Below are 19549 nucleotides of genomic sequence, written 5' to 3'. Positions count from 1 at the left end.
AACCCCATCAAAAAAAATGGGCAGAAGATCTAAACCAACAATTCTCCAAAGAAGACATACAGATGGCCAAGAAAACTCATGAAAAGATGTTCAACATCACTCATTATTAGAGGAATGCAAATCAAAACCACCATGAGGTACCACCTTACACCAGCCAGAATGGCCATCATCCAAAAGTCTACAAACAATAAGTGCTGGAGAGGGTGTGGAGAAAAAGGAACCCTACTACACTGTGGGTGGGATTGTAAATTGGTGCAACCCCTGTGGAAAGCAGTATGGAGATTCCTCAGAAAACTAAACATAGAACTACCATTTGATCCAGCAATCCCACTCCTGGGCATCTATCCAGAGAAAACCATCACTTGCAAAGACACATGTACTCCAATGTTCATTACAGCACTATTTGCAAGAGCCAAAACATGGAGACAACCTAAATGTCCATCGACAGAGAAGTGGATAAAGAAGATGTGGTACATATACTCAATGGAATATCACTCAGCCATTAAAAAGAACGAAATACTGGCATTTTTAGCAACATGGATGGACCTAGAAATTATCATGCTAAGTGAAGTCAGTCAGACAATGAGACACCAACATCAAATGCTATCATTTACATGTGGAATCTAAAAAAAGGACACTGAACTTCTTTGCAGAACAGACACTGACTCACAGACTTTGAAAAACTTATGGTTTCCAAATGAGGGGGGGGGATGTACTGAGGGGTTGGGATGGACATGCTGTAGGGTTTGGTTGTGATGACTGTTGTACACCTGTAAATGTAATAAAATTTGTTAAGTAAAAAAGAGAAAAAAAATGAAGTGTGATGTACAATAGTACACAGTAATGTTTGTGGTACTCTAAGTATTATCCTGCAACTCTGTTCTCAAGATCTATCTACATTAATAAATGCATATATGGCTGATGCATATGCTCCACTGAAAACCATATCTGAATTTACCTACTGATAGTACTTACTGATAGATATTGAATTAATGGATTTTTCTCCTTATCATAAAGAATGTTGCAGTGTACACCCTGCACATTTCTCCTTTTATAGATGAGTAAGTTTTTCTAGGACACATGCCTAGAAACTGAACTCCAAGGTTGTATGATATGCACATTATTTAACTTTATTAGATACTATAAATTGCCCTCCAAAGTGGTCATATCAATTTATATTCCCACTGGCATGTTCCCCATACTTTCAACAACATCTGGAGAAGTTAAAATGAATAATTTTTGACTTTCTGGTGGTTTCTTATTGTTTTAATTTGGATTCCCCTGATTACCAGTGAGACTGAACATTTTCCATATGTTTATTAAGTATATGGGTTTCCTCTTATTAGAATCACCTCTTCATTTCCTTTGCTCATTTCCCTACTGGATTATTTGACTTTTTCCCTACTGACTTGTGGCAGTTCTTTACATATTCTATACATGAATATTTTGCTTCTGCACATTAAAATCATCTCACAGATTATTGCTTATCTTTTAACTTTATGATATTCCTTGTCCCAGCTAAGATTTTTAAAGGCTGACAGCATTTTCAATAGTTTCCTTTACAGTTTGTGCTTTTTTGTGTCTTGTTTAAAAAACTGTTCCCAATATCAAGGCTACTTCACAAGATTTCCTTCAAGCAGTTTTAAGTTTCATATTTCCATATTTAGACATATTTTTTTAAGGGCCACACCAGTGGCATATGGAAATTCCCAGGCTGGGGATCGAATTGGAGCTGCAACTGCCAGCCTATGCCACAGCCACAGCAATGCCAGCCACACCTTCGAACTACACTGCAGCTCACGGCAATGGAGGATCCTTAACCCACTGAGCAAGGCCAGGAATCGAACCCGCATCCTCATGGATACCAATCAGGCTTGTTACCACTGAGCCACAACACGAACTCCTCATATTTAGATCTTTATTATTATTATTTTTTTTGTCTTTATGCCTTTTCTAGGGCCGCTCTTGCGGCATATGGAAGTTTCCAGGCTAGGGGTCGAATCAGAGCTGTAGCCGCCAGCCTACGCCAGAGCCACAGCAACATCAGATCCGAGCTGAATCTGCAACCTATACCACAGCTCACGGCAACGCCGGATCTTTAACCGACTGAGCAAGGTCAGGGATCGAACCCGCAACCTCATGGTTCCTAGCTGGATTCGTTAACCATTGAGCCACGACGGGAACTCCCTATTTAGATCTTTAAATGAGATTTATTTTCATGTCTAATGTGAGGTAAGGATCTAACTTATTTTCACCTACACGGGTGGCCAATTGTGCAATACCATTCGTTGGATGGTCCAGCCTTCTCACAACGATTTGTGACAGCTCTCTTTTCATGTACAGTTCCCATATGTATGTAGGTGTGTTTCCGGGCTCTCTATCCTGTTCTATTTGACTATTATGGTTATCAGACCATTCCATTTTAATTACTACAGCTTTATAATAAGGCATATATGTTATATATTATATGTCATATAAGGTATAATGGGTTTTCCTTACTGCCTTGGTATAACTTAGGTTACAAAAACCTAAATACTTTGAGAAGACATGACAATATAGTCAGTTCTTTTTCTTTTTATAAAAGAATAACTATACTTAGTCAATTTCTCCTCCTCATACCTCTCCCCAGTGCAGACAAGCCTAAAAACTAATTTAAAACCAAAGCTTTGTCTTTTCTAAGAACTGCAAAACAGGAAGGAAGGAAGGAAGGAGGGAGGTGCCTCTCAGCCAGAGGCTAGGGACCACCCCCTCCAGCTCCTTAGGCTCATTTTGATCACAGGCTTTATACTACATACGATAAAACCTAAGACAACCCCGCCCCCAACCACTCTGGGCTTCCGATTAGCTGGGGAGGAGGTGTTTTGTGGCACGTAGGAAGGAGAGAGGAGACCCTATGACACTCGAGGAGAGTGAGCGGGCGATCTTCAAATAGAGAAAGAGTAAGATCTGTGATACTTAGCAGAGGGGTGGAAAGCAGACTCCAAAAGGCTACGGGAAGGGGCGTTGACAGTAGTATCTGAAAGGGTTCACAGTGTCCAGTAACATGTTTAGGGATCTATCATTTCATCAAGGTTTTGACTTGCTCTCTCTTCCTATGGACAAGCAGTCTCATATCATAATAAGGGAGGGACCTGATTTCCTCACTGTGCAATTAGGTGAGTGGAGGAATGGAGCACACATCATCTATTGTTTTTAGATGATGTTGCTAACATCAAGCAGTGAGTCCTAGAAACTCCTGGAAGCAGGTACCTACTGTTCCCCCTGGATGTGTCCTCAATATTGACGACTTATCAACACAACGACTGCATGTGTACTACAGTGCGTGCAAGACATCACATGCGAGACACCGGGACTGAAGAGCAGGGTGCCTGGTAGCTCCATCAATAAATGCCTCCCTCATCATTACAAGACAAGGGGCTCATGAATAAACTAGGTAAGCATCTAGTCCATTTACTTTCTTTTAAGAGGCCTAATGGCTTTAGGCGCACTCCATTTTACCAAATCCTATGGAACGTTCCACTTTACTACCACTACTGATGGCAACCCAAGGGTGAAATTACACCAAGAGAAAAAGAAATGGACAGTAAAAAGGAAGAAAAGAAATGAAATATATGAGACAACAAAATGTCAATTTTCTAACATTTCCTAATATTTTTATTTTGGGCTACCTACTGGTGATTCTCATGGTCAATCTCTCTCTCATGGGATCAAACTGGAAAAACGGTGAAGAGATAAAATAGATCATTTCAGGAAAGAGTAGCTTCATATGAAATGACATGGAGAAAAGTACACCTAAGAGAAAAACTAATCTTTCAAAATTAATTTTTTTTTTTTTTTTAGGGCTGCACCCGTGATATATGGAGGTTCCCAGGCTAGGCGTTGAATCAAGGCTACAGATGCCAGCCAGCCTAAACCATAGCCACAGCCACACAGGATCCAAGCCACATGTGTTACCTACACCACAGCTCACAGCAATGCCGGATCCTTAACCCACTGAGCAAGGCCAGGGATCGAACCCGCAACCTCATGGATACCAGTTGGATGCGTTTCTGCCGTGCCACAACAGGAACTCCACAAAATTAATTTTTAAGTAATACTCAATATGGTGGTGAGAAACTCCAAATGCAAAGTGCCAGTGAAAAGATTTCATATCCAAACAACAAAAACAAAAAGCTCGAACTGAGTTTTCTCTCATTTTTCCAAAATTGCCCTTATAGCCCATAGCTGAAAGCAAAGGTACTAACACCCCCTCTCCCCCAGTTCAGTGCAACTCCCACAATGGACATATTTCAGCAAAAACTCCCATTGGGAAGGGAGAGAAGGTTTAGGGTGAGGAGAAGCTATCTCTACCCCTCACCATCCTATATGGGTGGCTTACAGTTCATACAGCCAGACAGCACATGCTATAGGGCATACTGTAGCAGTGGTTACTTACCAAAGGGTATCATCTATTTTAGCTGAAAATACAAACCTAGTGCCAAAAAGAAAATTATTTTATTTTTCATGCAGCATCTGGGAGAGATTAACATCTTTCCTAGGTTCAGAGGTTTTATTCCTCTAGCTTCTTCGTTTAAAACAATGAAAGCCCAGTCTCGCTACTTTAGGCAGAAAAAGAATTTAATAGAGGCCACACAATCTCCCAGAACACCAGGAAATCAGGGTTACAGGTGACCACACCACAGCTTTGCCCTGGTGGAGACAAACCAGCCACTAAACCCCTGCGTGGGCCTCTAAAGGGAGAACTACTACTGGATTGCTACTCCTGCTGCCTCTAGAAAATGGACCGTATTTACCAAAATAGTTTCCTCTAGGTACTTCTGATGAGAGTCTAGAGTGAGGGCATTTGACTGCCAAAGCCTCACATCACAAGATGTGCCCTCACTGAAATATAAAGAGGGAAAAGCAGGTTTCTGGCCTCTCCAACGGGGAAGTGCAGATGCTCAAAGGAGGGAATTCTCTCAAAAGGAAGAGTGTTCAAAGTCACCGTGCAGACAGAAGAGAGTCAATAAATACCCTCTGCATTTCCTACATCACTGCTTCTCAAACTTCAATGTGCATACAAGTCACCTGGAGATCCTGTTAAAATGCAAATTCCAGTTCTATGGGTCTGGGGTGGGGCCTGAAATTCTGCATTTCTAATAAGTTCTCAGGTGACACTGGTCCATGGACCATTTTAGTAGATCAATGGATGTAACTGCATAAAACTAGAATTTACTTGACTACTCAAAAGAGTCCTGAGTACAATAATGGCAGCAATGATAATGAAAATGAAAATATTAATAATGGTAGAAACTATTATTTATTGAATGTTTATCCTATGTCATGCACGAGAAGTGCTTCACCTATACTTTGCATTTGCTCCTCAAACAATCCTGTGAGACAGACATTGTTATGACTTTACAAATGAGGAAACTGAGTCCAGAGAAATGAAATGACTTAACGAGGGTCACAAGGGCAGCAGGAGGCAGGGCTAGGAACCAACCTAGGCATGTCTGATTCCAAACTGAGTGGCCAAGCTCTGCTATTTCAATGCCCAGCACTGACTGCCATATCAATCCTCAGATGAGCACCCCTTTATGATAAGGAGGGAATGATGGCATAAACTGAGCCTGAATTTTACTTTGCCTCTCTTGTCTCTTAGAGTTTATGCCTTAGGTCTTCCTACAGGAAGGTACAGGAAAGAGTATGGCTAAGAAAACAAATTTTAAGTCTTACTCCATCTTCTAAGAAGAGATATTACATTTCTTGTGGGATAGAGGAACACAAAATAATGTATGTATGTTTGTATGTGTCTGTGTTTGTATGCATATATACATACACATATGCGTATACACATACATAGAAGCATATGCTTCCTTATATACCTTTCTATCCCTTATGTTAGAACACTGTTTTAGTACATCCAGTCTTTGAACGACATATATAAACAACTCTATCTGCCCACACAAAGAAAACTAAATGCTCAAAAAACAACAAGGAGTTCCTGTCGTGGCGCAGCGGTTAATGAATCCAACTAGGAACCATGAGGTTGCGGGTTCGATCCCTGGCCTTGCTCAGTGGGTTAAGGATCCGGTGTTGCCATGAGCTGTGGTGTAGGCCACAGATGTGGCTCAGATCCCATGTTGCTGTGGCCCTGGTGTAGGCCGGCAGCCACAGCTCCAATTAGACCCCTAGCCTGGGAACCTCTATATGCCGCAGGAGTGGCCCAAGAAAAGGCAAAAAGACAAACAACAACAACAATAACAACAACAAAAATCCCATCCACATAAACAGCAATAGGTATTGCTTGCCTCTTTCAGAAAGATCAGAACCCAGAATGTTCTTGGAAGAACACTCCCTCCCTACCTGATCCCCCACACTGGTAGCTATGTGGTCTGAGTAGGACTTGTCTCAATACTGTTTCCAGGGTGGGAGCCGGATGCTTCAGAGACTGATTCGGGGGTTAGTGGGAAGTCTGTGACACAGGCTCTGTCTATTGCTAGACATGAATCCCAGCAATACTTAGCAACCACCTTGGGGACCATGCAGGTATCAAGTATTAGGAAGCTAATACAAAGGAAGCCAAGGTGAGAAATGGCAAGATAGAAACTATAGACATTATTTGAACCTAGGAAAAAGCTCATCAGAAAAATCTGTCCTTGGACTACTAAGCAATTAATTTCTTTAAAAATCTATTTTAACTCAGATTTTCTGTTTCTGACAAGAGAAACCACTGTTTGTGTGTCAATACAGACCAAATAACTAGAAGTAACATACAACTTAAGTTCAAAAGCTCACTGAACTTAATTTTACGAGAGGAGATGTCAAAAGGTATTCCACTTAATGCTTTAGACTACATGCCTCTTTTTCTCTGACTGTATTTTGTTTCGCATAAAATAAAATCAATTAGTAAAAATTAGAAGAAAAAAGACGAAGAGATTAAAAAATAAAATTAAAAATCTAGAAACAGACCCATTTATAAACAAAAGTATGGTATGTAAATCAATTCAGTGGACAATGGGAATTTTTCAATCAGTGATGTTAGAACATTTGACTACCTGCAAAAATAATGAATAGAAATTCCACTCCAAAATATATTTTGATTTTATTTTTATTTATTTATTTATTTATTGTCTTTTTGCCTTTTCTAGGGCTGCTTCCGCAGCATATGGAGGTTCCCAGGCTAGGGGTCTAATCGGAGCCGTAGCCACCGGCCTACACCAGGGCCACAGCAAGCAGGATCCGAGCCGCGTCTGCAACCTACACCACAGCTCATGGCAACGCCGGATCCTTAACCCACTGAGCAAGGCCAGGGATCGAACCCGCAACGTCATGGTTCCTAGTTGGATTCGTTAACCACTGTGCCACGATGAGAACTCCTATTTTGATTTTAGAGTTAAAGATAAAAAAGGAGACAGAAGGGAAAGAAAGGAAAAGAAAACCAAAAAAGAACCGGAGGAGAATATAGATAAATATTTATCTAATTCAAGATAGGGAAAGGAATTCGTAAGCAAAATAACAAAGGTAGAAAAGATGATAGGTAACTAGACAGACAGGGAGATGCTGGAAAAGCAGCCTCATAAAAATTAAGAAAATCCATACCTGGAGTTCCCGTCGTGGCGCAGTGGAAACGAATCCGACTAGTATCCATGAGGACATGGGTTCGATCCCTGGCCTTGCTCAGTGAGTTAGGTACCCAGTGTTGCCTGAGCTGTGGTGTAGGTCGCAAACATGGCTTGGAGCCCGAGTTGCTATGGCTGTGGCTGTGGCCAGTAGCCACAGCTCTGATTTGACCGCTAGCCTGGGAACCTCCATATGTCACGGGAGCGGCCCTAAAAAAGACAAAAAAAATAAATAAATAAAAGAGAGAGAGAGAGAGAGAATCTGTACTTCGAAAAATCGCATCAAAAAAACGTATTGCATATTTTTTGTGTAAAGTGGGAAGACATATTTCCAATATACATGGATATGTATTTCCAATATACATGAGACTATGAGTTAATATTTCTACTATATAAAAACCATACATGAATATATCAGAAAAAGATAAAGATTTGCTTTTCAAAAGAAAAAAATATTTATGTTTCATATATAGTACATACATATTACAAATCTGACAAGCGAAAGTTGATTGCTTGCTACAATAAAACTTCCAGGAAAAGAGCTGATTAATAAAAGGGGTCCCTGCATAAAATCATAAAGGAAGATGTGTGTATGTACGTATATTTGAGAAATAAACACATAAAAACCCAACTTGTGATGCAATAAAAATTTAAATTTATGACAAATGCCCCAAATTTACATAAAAACTTCAAAAATTAATGGAATCTAAACCACTGGGAGATAGTCAATAATTCTAATAAAGTATGTCCTCTTTACTTACGACTGTTTGCTAAGATTTCGGTTGAGCCTTATGATATGGTTGACATGAAAATTAATAGTCTTAGCTACACCTTGTTAACATTTTATAACTTTGTGAGTTTAGTTCTGAACAGAAATAAGGACGGTTTTCCAATAGAAAATAGAATTTACATGGCATCAGTAAAATCAAATGAAATGGAATAATCTCTCTTCATTTCTGGCTCACTTAATAGTCATTTGTCAAATTATTTATTTTAAAAATATTATCCAAAGATACGTAGTACTTCGACAATGCTTTGATGAAGATTTAAGCTTATACAACATTCATTTAAAAATAAAAAGTACCTGATTTTGTTTTCAGCTAGTTCTTTCAGAACCTTTCTTCTTTGCTTAGTCCTAAGTATGCTTTATATATTTAGTGCTTAACGTTCATCTGTACATATTCATCCACATACATTTGGATGTGCTGGATTCTAAATTTTTATTTATTTAAATTTTTTTTTTTTTTTTTTTTTTTTTTTTTGCTGTTCAGGGCCATACCTGCGACATATGGAAGTTCGCAGGCTAGGGGTCAAACTGGGGCTGCAGTTGCCAGCTCATGCCACAGGCACAAGCAACATGAGATCTGAGCTGCACCTGCGACCTACAGACACAGCTCACGGCAATGCCAGATTCTTAACCCACTGATAGAGGCCAGGTATCAAACACACATCCTCATGGATACTAGTCAGGTTCTTAACCTGCTGAGCCATGACAGGAACTTCTAGATTCTAAATTTAAAAAAAAAAAAAAAGTTTAAAATAAATTTATTCTACTATAAATAAATATGCAAAAACAAACAAAAAATAAAACTTTTAAAGTACAGAGCCTAATCTGGGCTCTACAAAGTAAATTATAAGCTGAATTTATATACCTCTATTGATCAGATTTTTGTCTCATTGACGTTTCTAGTCCAAACAGTGTGTCTTTAAAGCTAACAATATCTTAGCAATATAATATCCTTCCACAGAACAATGGATCAAAACATCAGGATCATTCCTTAGAAAATGCCTATTACCAGTTAGTTCTTCATCCTGTTTTTCTTCAAGTTTCAACTCCAAGCCAAACCTATCTCCTTGTGAGAACAGAGCCAAATTAAATTTTATGACTGTATATATTATGTGCTATCCTTGGCCATCCTACTTTTTATAGCTACCATAAGAAATGCAATTTCATTGAAAGAACCAAAAAAACCTAAGAATATAATCTATACAGCCATAAACAGATTAAAATGATTTGTTTTTCATATAGGCTGGATTTCTTTTCCAGAATAATTACACAATAAGATTTTCATATTTGGTTTAGTAAAGAGCCTCAATGTCTCATATACTTCACGTATACTAGTGGACTAATAATACCCACTAAGCAGATGCAAAAAAATTTGCATCTTGCTTTTGCAGGGTAAGTTATTAGAAGAATATGCAATACAAACAACAGTCTTACGAAGCTGTTTTGTTATACCAAACCTCTTTGTAAAATTCGTTTCTGAATTCTACTTTCAAATTAAAGGAGAATAAAGAAACTCGGTCAGGTTAAGTCTTAAATTTAAAAAAAAGGGGGGGGGGACAAAAAAACAAAACCAGATTCACAACTATTTAAGTGAAAAGGTACTATTTATATTCTACAAGTATCAAGAGTAGACTTTTTTAGTACAAAGATTTTCATCAGCCTAATAAAGATAACATTGTATCTAAAGATATAAAGATTAATCAAAGACCATGTTGTGACTGAGCCAAGTAAAACTAGAAAGGAAGAAAGAAAAGGAGGGAGAGGCAGCCCAGGGAATGGAAGAAGATACTTACAAATCATATATTTAATAAAAGACAACCAGAATACATAAAGAACCCTTACAATTCACCGATAAAAAGACAACACAGTTAGAAAATGGGTAAAGGATCTGAATGGATTTTTCTCAAAAAAAGATGCACAAAGGGCCAATAAGCACATTAAAAAGATGTCATTAAGGTAATGTAAATCAAAGCTCCAACATCCTACTTCACATACCAACAGGATAATATTTTTTAATAGAAAACAATGTGTTAGTAAACAAATGGAGAAATAGGAATCTTTTAAACCTGCTGAGATTGTAAAATGGTAAAGCTGCTTTGGAACACAGTTTAGTAGCACCTTGAAAAACTAAATATGGGATTTCCCAGGTGGTACAGCAAGTTACTGCAGTGGCTAGGGTCACTGCTGTGGCGTGGGTTCAATCCCTGGCTTGGGAACTTCCACAGGCCGCAGCATGCAGCCAAAAAAAGAAAACGAAGAGACAAAAAGGTTATACATAGAGTTAGCATATGACCGAGTAATCCCACTTTTAGGAAGTTGCCCAAGTGAAATCCAAGTATATGTCCACATGAAAGCCTGTACATAAACGTCATAAGCAGCATTATTTACAACAGCCAAAAAAATGGAAACAACCTAAGTGTCCATCAACTGATAAAATATGGCATATTTATACAATGATATATTTGGCAATAAAAAGGAAAAAAATGTTGATAGATGCTATCACACAGATTGACCTTAAAACAATTACACTAAGTGCAAGAAAGCCATCACAAAAGGCCATAAAATATTAACTCCATTTATATGAAATGTACAGAATGGGCAGAGATAGAATGGAGATTAGCAGTGGTTGACAGGGGCTGAGAGGAGAGAAAGAGTGACTGCTAATGCGTATGGGGTTTCTTTCTGGGCCGATGAAAATAGTTTGAAATTAGATAGCAGTGATGATTGTACAACTCTGAATATACCAAAAACCCACTAAATTGTATTCTTTTTGCGCTGGGGTTGTTGGTTGGAAATCCTATAAAATTGGGTTGTGATGATCACTACAACTAAAAATGTAATAAATTCACTGAGTAATTAAAAAGAAAGAAAAAAATTGTATTCTTTAAAAGAGTTAACTTTATGGTACACGAGTTATGTCTCAATAAAATTATTTTAAAAAGAAAGAAAAACTGAAAAGCATAATTTTGAACTGGGATATGAATATATATATACTATATTTTATAAATAACGCTACGACTGTCTTAGGAAATCATGAATTGAGGATTTCCTTTGGGAATCTTAACACTGACATTAAAATTGGGAAAGCATGTTTGCAAAGCAACTTAATTTCTGGAAGTTACAGGGTAAAAGCATAGGTACCTTGGGCTTCTAGAAGCTTTCCCCAAAATACATGACTTTATGAGAAGGACTAAAATGAAATCAAAAAGTGCCACATATTTCTGCTTTCTATATAGTACTCTGCATGTCTCTTCATCCCTTCCATGTTTCTGCTCTGTCCTATCAGATTTGAATCATGAACCCAAAAGCAGGACACTCCAACTGCCCTTTATATACTAATAGCCCAGATTAAATAAATACTGAGCATTAGAATTACAGAACATTAGAATGTTAGAATTATAGATAGGGGCCTCATATAAATATATCTTTCTCCTCTCAAGCCACTCCAGTTAGGTCCATGTATTTACAGAAATGCAAGCTATCTGATTATTTTAAATTTTGAGAGAAAAGACAAAATACTTTTTTCAGATATATTTGCTGCTTTTTTTTTAATTGTTGTAACTGCCACACCATCTAAAATGAATAAAGTGCTCAAACGATTCAAATATATAATACTGAAGAAATATTAGGTCTATTGTCAGGGTATGCCTACCCCAACATCATTTTGGCTTCAAACCAGTAACCAAGTATCTTGATACTGATAGGAGAGCATTAAAAACACTTTCAAAAGTAACTTTACTATATAAAAATTCAGCTTAAGATCTGATACAAGCCTTACATCTAGCCATGCAATATCCACAGCACCATCCTACAGCTGTCCTCTCAGCTCTGAGATACACTGGATAGATGGCCTTAACTCAGATGATTCCCTTTGTAGTATCACCTAGATACATTATATCTCAGTATTTCTATCTTGAGGAGAATAATAAAGCCCCGAATTCTAGCAAACTGAGCCAACGGTTTTAGGAGTGCTGGCGGCGCAGAATTCTCTGATGTACGTGGATGAGGGACTCCGTCACCTCACCTGCCATACCTGGAATGCACTGTGCTGTGGCCTCGGTGGTTATGGTTGGAGCGACTGGGGGCTGCTGCTGACTGGAGCTCACTTCCGGCTCTGTGTTAACTGAGGGAGAAAGGGCTACCTCACAGGAGGAGACCTGGCTGGGCAGGTGGGACAGGAACTCTTCAGAAGCAACTTGCTCATCCTGTCCAGGCAGCTGCAGGGCAGACAAAGGGATGCTGATCTGTTTATTAGGATGGGATGTGCTCACAGGCATCTGCATGGCCACCTGCTGGTTGGTGCCGTGGGCACCAGGGGGTCCTCTGTTTGGTGAAGCCAGAGATACCCTGGCAGTCTTCTGGATGATTGGTCTGGACATCACAGAGGGGGATGCAGACATGCCATGTGGGTCTAGCTCGGTGCTGATGGCAGATGTTACGTGGGGAATCAGCTTAGCAGACCCTATACAGGAGGGACCAGCATGAGTCTGTGGCTTAGGTTTTGCCATCTGTGTCAATGACAGGGCTGGTCCATCTACCCCTCCGGTCAGCTCTGCATTTGCCACAATATAATAATCTTCAGGAATCTCTTGTTTGATTTTCTTAATGATGACATCACTGCTGCATTCATCAATCATCTGAGCCTGGGAGCTTGAATGGAGAGAAGATGGGACTATTCCAGGCCTTTTTCGAGTAATGCTTTGAGGCCTCTGGGTTTGGGGTTCAAAGTCACTATCCTCATCTGTAACAGAAGACTCACAAACCATGTCGAACAGAGTGTTTTCATCTTCATACTCTTCAACAGCTTCATCCAGTTCAGAAGGCTCACTGCAATAAGAGAAATCGCAAGAGTCTCTGGTCCGATTACAGTCTAGCTTCGCTTTCACTGGTCTCCCAGGGTACCTTTCAACAGGGCTAGTTTGTGTCTCAGAGGGCACTCCAATTATACTAGGACTATCAGAGTTAAAACTTCTGTTATCCTGGAAACAGACCCTTTCTTGGGAGCCAGCTCTGCAAGTAGCTGTCAGTGGCCAGTGATAAGCATGGCCAGCACTACAGCCCCACATTGCTGTCAGGTTCCCATGGGAACCTTCCGAAAGCAAATGTTTCAGGTTTGGAATGAGGCTGCAAATGGTCCCATGGCTGTGGGCCCAGCTGACCAATTTGGATAGATTTTCAGATGAGGTATGAAGGCAATCCTCCATGTTACAGGATCAGCAGTGTCTCTCCTAAAGGGAAATAAAAGAAGAAGCCATTATTACCCACATTATTCCCATATCCCAATCATTTCAATTTTCTTGAACTATGATGATCATTTGGCATAAAAAAGAAATATACTTCTGGAGTTCCCGTTGTGGCACAGCGGAAACAAAGCCGACTGGGAAGCATGAGGTTGCGGGTTCAATCCCTGGCCTCGCTCAGTGGGTTAAGGATCCAGCGTTGCCATGAGCTGTGGTCACAGATGCGGTTCGGATCCCATGCTGCTGTGGCTGTGGCCAATGGCTATAGCTCCAACCGGACCCCTAGCCTGGAAACCTCCATATGCCGTGGGTGCGGCCCTAAAAGGACAAAAGACAAAAAAAAAAAAAAAAAAAAAAAAAAAAAAGAAAGAAAAAAAGAAACATACTTCAAAACTTTACCTAGTTTTGGAGTTCCCACCGCGGCTCAGTGGTTAACAAATCCAACTAGGAACCATGAGATTGCGGGTTGATTAGATCCCTGGCCTTGCTCAGTGGGTTAAGGATGTGGCGTTGCTGTGGCTCTGGCATAGGCCGGCAGCAACAGCTCCAATTAGACCCCTAGCCTGGGAACCTCCATGTGCCTCGGGAGCGGCCCTAAAAAAGGCAAAAAGACAAAAACAAACAAACAAACAAACAAACCAACAACAAAAAAACCAAAAAATACTTTATCTAGTTTATATCACTGTATATGGGCAAGGACTGGAAGAGAATACAGGAAAAAAATAACAGTTGATGCTTTACGGCTATGGGATTTGAGAAGTTTTTTGTTAATTTCCTTTATTGTTATAATGTCTACCTAAGACAAAGAAAGAAAAAAAAGAGAAACAAGTAGTAAAAAAGAGGTAAGATTTTTTTCATAGTACATTTTACTTCCAAAGTCACAAAGAGAGAGGTTCAGTCAGTGCTGTAATAACAAAATGTGTGTATTATTTGTATTAACCCAGAGGATGAACTTCCAACTTCAACATCTACCATTATAACCTTCATTACTGGAGGCAGAGCCAACAAAGGCTTAGATTCATTCTAGGATGGATATCCAAGAAACGAAGTCAACCTGCTGGGCACCAGAAAACAAATGACACCACTGAGAGGACAAGGAGAGAATGAGGGGCTAAATTCGGGAAATGCGGAAGAAAAGTCTCTAACACGAAAGGCAGAAGAGACTGGGAGGAGAGCCACTAAAGGGCCCGCTGGGGTCAGGGGTGCAGGCAGGCTGGAGACCAGAAGCAAGGATGGGTGGACAGGGTGCCAGCACCCTAACCAAATCTTAGAGCAGGTTTCCCACCTCCTTGCTGTCTGAAATTCCTGAAATACTGCCTTTCATCTCACAATTTAGAGGTAAAACATGCAAACTGTTTTTACCATCTGAGGTCCTGTATACACAAGGATAACTAACTACCAAATAGGAATGAATCATTACTGAGCAGAAGTCAAAATGACTCACTTGTTATGGGTCTTTGACTAAGTAAGAGTGAGGACAATGTGATGGGCAGAAGAAGTAGAAAGAGGTATGTAGAGTCTACATGTGATTAGAAGGTCCAGTAAGGCTCTGCCAAAAGGGAGATCCCGGGAAGAACCAGGCAGGAAGGAACAGGGATCTTGATGTGTGATTTAGTCTTCCCCGCTCTGCAGCTGTGGGTGACAAGAGGTGCTTCACCCGAGGTAGGCTCTGCACTAAGGTGCCAAGGTCCAACTGCAATGCCACATGACCATGCAAGAAAGTACATGTGAGCCTCCATTCTCTGCCCTGCCTCCACTGCACCCTGTCAGCAGAGTTTGGTAAATTCAAATCCTTGAAAATGTTATGAGGCCTCTGTGATAATGACCAGGGGGACACGGTCCATCTCCCAAGTTCTTTTTCTACTACAATGGCCTTTCCCCATATTTCTTGTGGTCTCCTCCTCTCTGAACAGTTTCCCACCTCCACTGGGCCTCTAAAAACTCTGTAAAAACTCTTTCCTTTAGCTTGATACGTAGCCCTCTTCTTTCTTTACCCGGAAAACCCCTTTAAGACTGACCTCAGGACCACCTCCCACTGAAGTCTTTGTCAATACTCTTTTAGCCTCAGAGAGTTTAGATTCTCTTCCTGTACTGCCATTATCTCAAGGAACTTCGCCTTTGCCGTATTGTTATTGCTGACACCCCTAGCCACCTCCTAGACTTGGATTACCCCAGGACAGGGACTATGATATAACTTTTTATTCATCAATGAGGACCTACTTAGGGATGCAGAAATTAATATGACATGGTCCTACTCTTGAGGCCTTCTAATCTATTGGTGCTGAATAAATGAATGAAGAGTAAATGAATGAATGTATAAATACTGGCAGGACCAGCAACACTAACAAAGTGGACATAGAAGACCCTCGAATAAGACCCATGAATTTTCCTCTCATGACTTTTATTGTAATCATTCAAAGGATTAGAGGATTTTCTCCCCAGTAGTGTAGCCAAAACACAGCTGCCTTGTGTGTGTAGGGGAGTAATACATGAGCAACCTGACTTTATGAAGCAGCACAATAATCAAAAGAACACTGACTGGTGTGGGAGTCAGGAACTTCAAATTTCATCCTGGAACTGATGACTGTGCCCTTAGCAAATCACTAATTATCTCTAAGCCTAAAATGACAGGACTATATGATCTTTAGGTTTCCTTCATACTCTAGCAATTTAGGGGCTTATTTCATTTATACTCCTTTCATATAACTTTAAAGTGGAAATGCAGATAAACGAGAAAGACTAGGTGGTTTCTGATGTTTGTTTTGTTAGTTTTCTGTTTAGTTGGTGTGGCAGAGACTTCTATTTGTCTATCCAGTATACATTCTCTCTTGCTCTCTCTTTTTTTTTTCTCTCTCTCTCCTTCTCTTTCTTTTTCTTTTTTGGTCACACTCACAGCATGTGGAAATTCCCAAGCCACAACAGTGACAACGCCAGATCCTTAACCCACTGAGCCACCAGGGAACTCAATTCTTTCTTATTCAATACAGAGTCCCAATCTGTTGGGGCACCGATATGGACACCTAAAACAGACTCAAGCTGTGTACCTACATATTTCCCAGCTTTCATTGGAATGGGAAATGTAATATGACACAGTTATGGCTCATGATATGTAAATGGAAGTGACTGGGTGGGGCTTCTGCCAAAGCCTTTGAAACACAAACCTGTCTTTTTTTGCCTTTTTCCCACTGTCCTTCCCTTTCTTGCTGCCCGAACAAGGACAAGATGGCTAGACCTCCAGAGGCCACCCTGGGAGCATGAAATAAGGACTCAAGGATAGCCAGAGGAGCGTGGTGACATCACGGAGCCACTACCTTAGCTCTGAACTGCTTAGGACCCCTTGCTTCATAAAGGGAAAGATCAAACCCTGATCTTGCTTGAGCCACGTATGTGAAGTATTTGATGACATACAGCTGAACTACTAACTGATATACAAAAAAAAAAAAAATAACACACTCATCTCTGGTTTTTGAAACTTTGGAATAGAATCCTTCATTTGCTTTTCACCATACTCATCCAGTACAATGGTTTTTCTGATTGGATTCCACAAATAAGTTCCTGGGAGATCTATAATCGTATGTCATAATGTTTGTAACTTTTCATTTTTATCATAATAAAACATATAATTAATATAAGCGTATCACAAATCATCTAAATCTTATAAGCATTGCCTTGTAATTTTAGTGCCCCTCTGCCTTTGCATCTATATTCATATTAAGTGTCCATAATCAGTGAAAGTATCATCACTCAACTTTCAATTTGTTTGGAAGCCTGTTCACACTGTATTCTTTTTAGCAGAAAAATATACAAAACCACTCTTTTGGAAGCTCCTGCTGCAGCTCAGCGTAATGAACCCGACTAGTATCCATGAGGATGTGGGTTCGATCCCTGGCCTTGCTCAGTGGGTTAAGCACCTGGTGTTGCTGGGAACTGTGGTGTAGGTCACAGATGTGGCTCATATCTTGCATTGCTGTGGCTGTGGTGTAGGCTGGCAGCTGCAGCTCCTATTCAACCACTAGCCCAAGAACTTTCATATGCCACAGATGCGGACATAAAAGGCAAAAAAAAAGAGAAAGACTCAAGGAGTCCTACCCAGCAGCATATAGGTTAAGTATAAAATCTGTTGATCCTAAATTAGTAAACAAAGCTATAAGGCTGTTAACACCACACTGTATGTTAACTCAGGCAAGCAGGCATTCTATGTATTAATGTTTTCACTGTTAAAGTCAAAATCAGAAACACATTAAATATGGAAGCAGACTTCCTGCCGTTAAACCTAACACTGATCGTAACATTTCAGAACAAGAGAAAACTATTATCATAGCTAATATTTACTACACAGGCACTATTCTAGGACCTCATATGTCAATAATCCTAATTATACCAACAATCCTAATAAGTAAATTATCATCCTCATTTTACTCAAAGTAATGATAGAACCAACATTTGAGTTCAGTCTTAACTCCTGAGCCCATGCTCTTAACATACTACACTGAACCAGCATTATAATAGTAGAAAGATATTGTCTCAACTCTGGTTCCCTATCATATTAATGTTGTTAATTTGAACTTAGGTTGGTTTTAGTTTTACTTTAGTTGAACGTGTATGTCTATTTTGATTTATAAGGTTTATTAGAACTATAAGATCACAGAACTATAAGGCATAAATGTTACATATAAACATATTTAAATAACACTATGATAAAAATTACTCAAGCCAGCACTAGGTATAAAGAAAGTCCATGAAAATATTTTTACTTCAAAGGTTTAAGAAAAAATTTTTTAGAAAAAAGAAGGTAGGAGTTCCCACTGTGGCTCAGTGGAAATGAATCAGACTCGTATCCATGAGGATGAGGGTTCAATCTCTGGCCTCGCTCAGTGGGTTGGGGATCTGGAGTTGCCATGGGTCTGCTGTGGTGTAGGTCACAGACAAGGTTTGGATCACACATTGCTGTGGTGGTGGTGTAGGCTGGCAGCTGTAGCTCCAATTAGACCCCTAGCCTGCGAACTTCCATATGCCACGGGTGCGGGGGTGGGGGGGAGTGGGGGGCGAAAAAAGAAGGTATAAAATAAATGTCACTTTTCCAAACCTGACAAAGTGAGCTGCTGGTCAAACACCATGAATATTTAGCTGGCTTTCACCTGACTTCAGATACAACAATCTGCCCAACAGTTCTTGTTCTCTCTTTCTTTATGAGGTTCTGAACCTTTCGAAGGATTTGTTATTGCTTTTGCTTTAATATCACTAAATCTCAATTGCTGATAGATAACAGAATGACACAAAAAGAAACAAAATATAGGTAGCCATTTGTCTATAAAATAATCCAAATTACCCTGGCCTTGCTCAGTGGGTTATGGTTCCGGCGTTGCCGTGATCTGTGGTGTAGGTCGCAGACGTGGCTTGGATCCTGCGTTGCTGTGGCTCTGGCGTAGGCCGGCGGCTACAGCTCCGATTCGACCCCTAGCCTGGGAACCTCCATGTGCCACAGGAGCGACCCAAGAAATGGCAAAAAGACAAAAAAAAAAAAATTAAAATAAAAAATTAAAATAAAATAAAATAAAAATTCTACAAAACAAAGATTTCACTGGTAGGGAGTTCCCATCATGGCTCAGTAACCATGAGGACTCGGGTTCAATCCCTGGCCTAGTAACCATGAGGACTCAGGTTCAATCCCTGGCCTCCCGCAGGGGGTTAAGGATAGAGCGTTGCCCTGAGCTGTGGTGTCGGTCGCAGATGTGGCTCGGATCTGGCATTGCTGTGGCTGTGGCGGAGGCCAGAGGCTACAGCTCTGATTTAACCCCTTGCCTGGGAACCTCCATATGCCACAGGTGTGGCCTTAAAAAAGACAAACAAAAAACAAACAAAAAACCCACTCAAAACAAAAAACAAAGATTTCACTGGTAAATTCTATCACTCCAGGGAAG

At 40.1% G+C, this 19549-nt stretch overlaps 1 protein-coding gene across 10 annotated transcripts in view; it reads right to left on the bottom strand.

Moving 5' to 3' along the window:
• KIAA1958 overlaps positions 1-19549 on the bottom strand; it is a 216390-nt gene that overhangs the window by 130554 nt on the left and 66287 nt on the right. For all 10 annotated transcript variants that reach the window (XR_014825264.1, XR_014825253.1, XM_084992268.1 and 7 more), the window contains one exon: positions 12422-13616. Coding sequence is in view for 8 of the 10 variants with exons in the window: in XM_084992268.1 (XP_084848394.1) it covers positions 12422-13592 (1171 nt within the window). In the remaining 2 variants the exon portion in view is untranslated. The remainder of the gene's footprint in view (positions 1-12421; positions 13617-19549) is intronic.

This window comes from Sus scrofa, chromosome 1, assembly GCF_054392235.1.
Source record: "Sus scrofa isolate SSC_HxYL_T2T_F1_AM1 chromosome 1, Sscrofa_HxYL_maternal_Yorkshire_Landrace_v2.0, whole genome shotgun sequence".
Classification (NCBI taxonomy): Eukaryota; Metazoa; Chordata; class Mammalia; order Artiodactyla; family Suidae; genus Sus; species Sus scrofa.
The sequence above is the reverse complement of the archived record's forward strand: the minus strand, read 5'-3'. Positions and strand labels throughout refer to the sequence as shown.